Source organism: Enoplosus armatus, chromosome 8 (genome assembly GCF_043641665.1).
Source record: "Enoplosus armatus isolate fEnoArm2 chromosome 8, fEnoArm2.hap1, whole genome shotgun sequence".
NCBI classification, from domain to species: domain Eukaryota; kingdom Metazoa; phylum Chordata; class Actinopteri; order Centrarchiformes; family Enoplosidae; genus Enoplosus; species Enoplosus armatus.
This window is the reverse complement of record NC_092187.1, coordinates 7271653-7279832: the sequence shown is the minus strand read 5'-3', so window position 1 is coordinate 7279832 and position 8180 is coordinate 7271653. Positions and strand designations below refer to the sequence as shown.

At 45.8% G+C, this 8180-nt stretch overlaps 1 protein-coding gene across 2 annotated transcripts; it reads right to left on the bottom strand.

Moving 5' to 3' along the window:
• Positions 1 to 853: 853 nt before the first annotated feature.
• Positions 854 to 2169, bottom strand: gpr173 (G protein-coupled receptor 173). 2 transcript variants are annotated; one of them, XM_070910815.1, is made up of 2 exons: positions 2079 to 2169; positions 854 to 2043 (listed from the first exon to the last, which is right to left on the bottom strand). In XM_070910815.1, exons 1-2 carry the CDS (start codon positions 2161 to 2163, stop codon positions 854 to 856), a joined length of 1275 nt encoding a protein of 424 aa, XP_070766916.1. In that variant the 5' UTR covers positions 2164 to 2169. The 2 variants fall into 2 exon arrangements, with proteins under 2 accessions (XP_070766916.1, XP_070766914.1); XM_070910813.1 differs by lacking the exon at positions 2079 to 2169 and having other exon boundaries at positions 854 to 2038.
• Between the last annotated feature and the right edge of the window lie 6011 nt (positions 2170 to 8180).

Sequence of the window (8180 nt, the reverse complement as noted above, 5' to 3'; positions counted from 1 at the left end):
TCAGATCAGTTTAAACCATCTCACTGAGTCACCAGCATGATATTCAGAAACATCTGTTTACTCTACCGACATCAAGAATGCAGTGTTTCTAAAGACTTAACAGGTTTGATTTCTAAATCATTTCCAGGAGGAGACGTCATGTTTTATAAGCAGATTCCAGACTTCAAAACTGGACAGACGTCAACATTTGAGATAACTTACTCTACACAGATAAATAGCTGAACAAAAATGGTCTTTGGATTGAGTGTTGTGTGGAATTATGCTTGAATAATGTTGTCAACAACTAAAAATCAAACACTAATAAAACAAAGGTGCAGTTAGGGGTCCCCCCTCCCTCTCCCTTGTTTCCTCTCATCTCTCCGCTGTCGCTGTACAAATAACATGACATGACCTTGCTACCGAATTGAGCATGTTAGTAAAATTTAGATTTAGACTAGAAAAGTTGCTTCTTTGTCCTCCTCAGGAATCTTTTTGTCAAACCAACTCAAATATCCTTTGTGTCAATCCAGGACTTTTCTAATTGACGTTCTTTATGAAGCAGCTCATGTAATTTGTTGGTGGCTACTTGTCTGGCTTGGTTTCCACAATGACTGCATTATCACTTGCGTGTTTTGCTGTTAAAGTATTTTCCTCTGAATCCATGTTTGCTGTTTGTTTTGAGTGAAAACGAGTTGGTAGATGGAAATACATGCTTACCATTCCAGTGTTTTTACCATCACGCTCACTAGTTTACACCCACTGCTAAAAAGTAGCTTGCATTGAATCAAACGCCACAATAACTCAAGCAAACACCCCCACAACACATCTGTTGCTGCCCCGTGGTTGTTCTCCATGTTTAGATCATCGTCTCTGTTTACATGACACAATAAGGCTCTCGTGGCAGATGAGGTTTAGTCCTGCAGCAGGCTGGTAGGTGGGAAAGGAGCCCTTTCTTCAAGTCTTTGTTAAGGAAGAAACAGACAATGGGGTTGACCCCGGCTTGGGCGAAACTCATCCACACGGTGGTGGAGAGGTACCGGTGTGGTATTGTGCAAGCCTTGACAAACACCCTCCAATAGCAAGCCACTATGTAGGGAGACCAGAGCACCAGGAACAGCAGGGTGATCACATAGAACATCCTGCCAAGCTGCTTTTCCACTTTGAACTCCTCCATGCCCAACAGGCGCCGGTTCTGGTTGTGCAAGTTCTGCCGGATTCCCAGCAGAGTGGGCGGCATCGGGCCCCTGCCAAAGCCCGCAATCCAGTTGGCTGCCGCTTGGCCAGTAGCCCCTGGCCCGTGGAAGGTCCAGTTTTGGCTGATGGCCGGCACCATCTGGACTGGCTTCATCTTGCGGTGCTTGTACTCAAAGAGGAGTAACTTCATGTAGACAACGTGTGTGGCTAGAATGAGCACGGCCAGCATTAGCATGAAGCCCAGCGTGTCATTAGCCTTGAAGTAGCGATGCTCAAAGATGCACTGGTCTTCCTCGCGAATGAATTTGTAGGTGCCAACGTCAAAAACAGGCGGGAAAGCCATCGCCACAGACAGTGTCCACACCATGCACACCACTGCCACGCATGTCCAGAATGTCATGCGCTTTGAGTAAAAGCGGTGGTGTGCAATGGCCATGTAGCGCGTTACACTGATGCAGAACAGCATGAAGGCGGCATGGAAGCAGAAGAGCACTGCCATGAAGGCCACCACCTTGCAGCTCAGCACGCTGTAGGTCCAGGCCGAGCCGTTCTTTATGGACACCAGCACAAAGGGGAAGCAGATAGCTGAGCGAATGGTGTCTGCCAGGCACAGGTCCAGCAGGAAGTAGTAAGGTGCCTTGTGCAGGGCCCGGTCCCGCAGTACAAGCAGAGACACCACCAGGTTGCCCACCAGGCTGATGCAGATGATGAGCCCCAGTAGCACCAGTTTAATATAGGTAGAGACAGCCGAGGAAGGACTCTCTGCTACCAATCCTCCTGCAGTAGCCACCACTGCTGCCATGGGCCCAGCAGGCCCTTCGCTGCTCTCGTTTCCATTCGCCATCCCGAATGCCCCCCCACCCATACCACCTTTTCTTCAGACACCAAAGCCACCACTCCTCCGCCTCCTCCGTCTGCTAGTCGTTCCTTCGTCCTCGTGGTTGCTTCCTTTCTGCAGTTCACAAGGAACAGGAACACCTCAATCCACATTGCCCCATTTCGAGCGGGGTCCCTTTGGTGTATTATGTCGTCTCACCTCCTGATTCTCTCCAGGAGCCTGAAAACAATAGGAAAAGACAAAGAAATAGGAATGTGGATGCGTCTCTGTTAGATGTGTCTGTGGACAGTGGATTTCAGTCATCCAGGTGGTACAGTACATCACCAGATCAAAAATACTAGACACTAGACTTTTCACTATTGTGAAGCTTAAGAACTCAGTTTGCTAACTTGTGCCTTAAAGTTACCTGTGGTAACTTGAGTACAAGCTAGCTCACGTCAGATGATTTAGTTCAGGTACAGAGAGCTTTTGTATTGTATCTCTCTGTATTTTTGTGGATATGACTTTACACGTCACAAATACAAAAATACACGTTTGTGGATAGTGAAATATTTGTGGATCTTGGCACACATGTGGATTGTCTCTGGTTATAACTAATAAAGTCCAATAAAAACAATCCACAGGACTGTGTAATAATAGACAGTACATGTGATTTGAACTACTATTAATCATGAACCGTCATAGAGCGATAGTCTAAGCACGACCCATGTAGGCTACATGCTATTTATGCAGGGTCATCTGGTAACCATGATGACGCTGTGAGTGCAGGGAGTTTTCTTGATATATCGGAAAGTTACACACTGGTGTGTTGAGTATTTTAGTTAGAAAGTAAGTAAAACAAGTGAAATGTAGAAACCACATGGTAACTATACCCCCGTAATATCACAGTACAACATGCTCATGTGTTCGTCTCTACTCATGACAGCTAAGATCCTGTTGCAGTCTATTAATGGTCATAGTTCTTTCTTGGTGAGCTCTGTGTGACTCACCCTGCTGTTGTTCATTGTCTGGTAAAGGTCTGATATGAGTTTATTCATCTTTTATTCTGTGTTGCTGGAGCTCCACATAGCGTTGAATAAAAAATAAAAATAAATCAGTGGTAATAAAACCAGGCAAGAGGAAGATGCACAATTGGAAAAAGACAGAAAAACAAACTAATGCCAATCAAAGTGAAGACAGATAAAACATGAGCTGCAACAGGTGATTAAAAGAAAGGAAAGAATGTTTTGTCTAATAAGAAAACATGGATTCATCAACTAAAACATCTCAAATAATGTTTGGAATAACTGCGCCCACTTTCAGTTCATCCTTGAATGTATTTCATGCAAAAATGTGACACAAGTGATTGCGTGAAGAAGGACAACAAAGAGAGCTTGACTACCGATGCTCACCTGGCCAATCACTCGGATTGTTGAATTTGGAAAATTACAGTAATTGTCAGAAGCAGCCATCAGAAAGAGGATTTCAGCTGCTGTTAGATGATCTGACAAACACTTTGTTTCAAGCACACTGAGGCCTGAAGGGGAACGCAGCCATCTTTGATGTTATTTGGTTCACTGCTATGACGAGTCATGATGTCAGCTGTGTTACTGCAGGTGCACTGAAAACATTAGCTGCGTCTTAAGTGAATTAACTAATGCATAACATTTATTGCCCGTTACAACCGCATTAACCTTTCCAGGAACCTTTTCAGAACCTCCAGGGCTTCACCTGCGTTTCACCTGGAGGAACCCTGCTCTAAATTTAGTTCAGCCATAGCACCCTGCTCTGGAGATAGTGGCTTCTTACAGTATTTCGATAGAGGAGGGGATACTGAGCCAAGAGCAACCACAACCATTCAAGGAGTGCTGGTTGGTTTTTCATAGAACAGCGTGGCACTGTAAAACATCTTTTATAACCAATATCCTTCAATTTCTAATTTAAAGTGCTGTGATTTGGTTTCTCCATTTTAAACAGTCGCCAGATATGTGCTGTGAACACCCCATTGCTCCCCCCACTTATTTTTGAAGCTGCACGTAAAGCTTTTTCCCCACCCAACTTGTGTCCAGAAGCTGAACATCACGCACCCATCTAACATATTAATGGCCTTATAATGTTGAAATAGCCAACAGCTGCTTATTTCCACATCCAGCAGTTACAGAGCAGCATGATCATTCATGTGGAGTGGTGTTTGTGTCACCTGATGAACGCAAGTCCAATACTCTCTCTTTTAGCTCTGTTTTTGGTCTCTACCAACCCCTGAGCTGCTAAATGCTCCACTACGTTCACCAGCTAGTCTCTAACTGTGATCACAGCGCCCCTCGCTCTCTGTCAATGTGAATGAAACAACGTCAGCACAGTCTCCTGTTGAGTAGTGACAGAGGTTACTGGATGTAACTCCCGTTCTATCCGTTTCTACGTAGCTCGCTGTCGCTCTGTGGGGAGTACACAGAACGGCCTGATCAGTTCAATACATCCATCTGGTGTGGTGGTGCTCTCAATGGGGTGAAATCAGACGCTGAACTGTAAATAATAACCTTTCTACATCAGGACTGTCCTTAACTCCTCGAGTCAAGTCTAAACTTCCGTCCTCATCATTCAAACCTTTTCTCACCACCTCTGATGAAGCATTAATATCACATTTGTGCTCAGAATAATGGAAAGTTTGAACATCTACAGTTCAATGACAACTGAACTAATTTAATCAGATGACCACCCAAACTACCCCCAGAAAGTTTTAGTCCTCCACGCAGATCCTGACGTGAAGTAAAAAAAAGTAATTAATGCAAAAATAAGACATTTACCAAATCAGTAAACAGTAAAACCAGTGTCGTCTGTCACTGTTAGCATGTTAGCATCCCAGCACACCAAACTAAGATGGTGAACATGGGAAACACGACCTGCTAAGCATCAGCATGTTAGCGTTGCCATTATGCGCATGTTAGCATGCTGATGTTAGCATTTAGCTCAAAGCACCAGTGACTGTAGACTGTTGTGATTTGGGTGAACGAAGCCTTTAACGTTTCTTCCCACAAATAAAGCGATGACAGGGTGAACGTTGGTGTTGCTTTTCAAGATAAAAGCCTCTGCACGAATAACTGAATGAATCATTGTGTTGACATGTGTCAGTACAGTTTGATATCAGCTGGTTTTGAAGATGAGGGAGAAGCTTTGAGAACATTTAATCTGAAAAAAGCAAACTTGAAGGAATTACTTCTTTAAAGTGTAAATGCTGGATGATGAATGGAAAACTGGGCGTGATGAACAATAAAGATCAAATCAAGATCAAATGTATTGAACTAATTAGTCTCTGATCAGCTGTTTATCGGGTCATTTCTCAGCCCTCACAGCTCCACAGGCTGGGAGCGATGGGGATCTGTGAGGGAGGCTGAGTCCTGAAGGAGGGGCTTTGTGAAGCTGGAAGTTGGTTGGCGGCGGAGGGCAGAGTCACTGTCAGGAACTGGGTAGCAACAGCAGCCCAATACCTCTGGCTTGATGTCGGTGGGAGGAGGCGACAAAGCTCACTGGATGAGATGTAGACAGAGCTGGTCTCTGACAGCGGGCCCAGCATCAGGCCTCCTCACAAGGAGCCTACAGGTCTGATGAGGACTGGAGAGCCACCAGCTGCTGCAGCATTAGCACACAGCCTGTATTCCTGCAGGAGGTGGCGCTATGTTCTCTCAGGGCCACATTACACCAAATGATATGAAATCCCTTGTCTGTCCCGGAGCTGAGGCCCTGCAGCTGCTGGATTATTAAATCATCAACACTGACCACTGAACGCTGCTGTGATGCATCAAACATCAGGATCTGCTGTGCAGACCGCGACCCCCCATCATCTGATCAGCCTGTAGAGGCTGAGGCAGACAAAAGGGACCAGTGGGCTGCGATGGTCTGGGCCTACAGGAGGCGGCCGGGGACAGGCAGCAGTCCTCATTACACTCAGATACATCACATGCAGGAATGCAGAGGCAGGCAGCATGACATCTTACAGACCAGGGACCTGTAGGCAAAACAAAATGGTAGTCATGTTTTGCTGCTTACCTGCTGTAGGCTGCTGGTCCTCCTCACTGTGGCAGGAAGGCCGTCTGTTGCGGTCTACATGAAATACGGCTACAAATCCACCTGGCTGCTCCCTCAGAAAAACAACTGGTACATAAGAGACACCAGCACCTGACTGGGGTCCAGGTCTTTGTCAAAGCCTGTTGCGGACTCCCTTTAAAGAACACAGGTTTTAAAGACTCCAAAGCTGCGTTTCCTCTTTTTTCTCGTGCATGTCATGTCTCCGTGTTTTCCACACAAGCTCGTGCCGGTCGCCAGTAAAGTCCCAGTCCCAGTGACAGCACAGACTGGTGGTTCATCACCATTCAGACTGGGTTTACTGTCTGCTGTCAGCTCGTATCTCCTACAGTAACATTAGTAAAGTCATGTTCTGTGGGAGCCGACAGACACCAGCAGACGCCCTGTGGACACGAACCCGGTCGATCCGCCGCCGCACTTCCGCTCGCTTTGTTCCCGTCATGTTGATGAAATCCTTCAGCATCCCGAATTCAGCTCAGACAGAAACCTGGACTCTACCGAGGCCAGACGGATCCGAGCAGGCGGGTTCGGGCTGCGGGATGACACCGAGGCCGATCCTCATTCTGTCCCGCAGCCCGTCAGCGGCCAGGCATCTCACAGACAGGCGGGTATGCGGGATAAAATTGCGGGAGGGGGGGGTGGGGGTGGGGGGGTATCCTACGTGAGATGCTGCGGTGTCGCTGGCAGGTGCACGCGGAGCGGAAAGGCTCGTGTCGGGCAGGTTTCATCCAGGAGTCCGAACAGACTGCTGGTGATTTTAATCCCGTCTGAATGTGGTCACAGGGGCGAGCCCAAGCTTTCTGCGGGAGGTGGGCAGAACCACCCCACCCCCACCAGGGAGCTCCACGCAGGCATCACTGGACTCATCATTTAACTGAAGTAGATTAATTTAATTTAAGTCCGGTTTGACTTGGTTTACGTGTGTATTTATTTCAAATACTACAAAAATACATTCAAATAAGTAATTAAAAGTCAAATGATCAAACATCTCATTAACACCACAGTCATGCCGGCCTCAGTATGACGAGAACAAGTTCAAGGTGCGTTTGTCATTTCACAACACGGGGCTGCAGCCTGAAAGCTACACACAGAGAACATATAACACATATTTAAAATGATAGTAAAAATAAAAACAATATCTACAATTACTTATATACGTACAGGCTACACGTATACACACGGTCACTATGTAGTAGGTAGGTAGTGATGTGGTGATGTGCAGAAAGTCATATTTATGATCGAGTGAGATATCTCAACAGCTATTGGATGGAAGGATATTTTGTACATAAATTCAGGTTCCTTTCAAGATAATAACTTTGTTGATCCTCTTTGATGACTTTTCATCTAGCGCCATCCTCAGGTCAACATGTTAATGTGTCCAATACTTTGCTTTATGACCAAATACCTGCAGAACTAATGACTCAGCTGCACTTTGTGTTTACTGTTTCGGTTTGTCCGGGATTGTCCCGGTTTCAAGCTGGGTGTCCCGAGTCCTGACATATATCTGCACTAAAATGCTAAAACACTAAAATGTCCCGGTTTTCAACATTCACTACCGAATTGGCCCCGTGTTCACCACAACTAAAATAATAATTACAACATCATACTTGTTTCCAGCACTTACATAGTTTATCATGTTCTGTCCCACTCGTTATTACCCAAAAACATAAACAAAGCACCACGCGTCTGAATTCAACACTGATTTGTCTGTATGTGTGCCAATCAATCAAAGTGTCGTTGTCAAGGCTGTTGCTAGGCTATGGATCATAGGCAAGTGTCATAGGCTATGACAGAATCTGTCAGTATGCTAACGGTTAGCTGTCATGCCGAAGAGAGGCTCCAGGGGGGTTACTCCTTCCTTTGTGAAGTACCCGGCAATGAAAATGCTGCGTCCATGACGTTGAAAGGTGCGCTTGTTAGGTGCTCTAAGAGCTGAAATAACACACACATAAGCAGGTGCATGAATGTGTGGTATACTTCAAGGTCCCGGTTTGGGGGTTTGAAAATATAGTCACCCTAGGCTAATTAGCTAATGTTAGCTATGCTAACACGCTAAACTACGATAGTGAACATGGTAAACATTATACCTGCTAAAAATGTTAGCGTTGTC

Bases quoted from the DNA above. Each gene is read 5' to 3' on its own strand.
- gpr173 (XM_070910815.1), bottom strand. From the start codon at position 2,163: ATGTGGATTGAGGTGTTCCTGTTCCTTGTGAACTGCAGAAAGGAAGCA. The intron at 2,044-2,078 runs GCGGAGGAGTGG...TCTGAAGAAAAG, and splicing joins ACGACTAGCAGACGGAGGAG to GTGGTATGGGTGGGGGGGCA.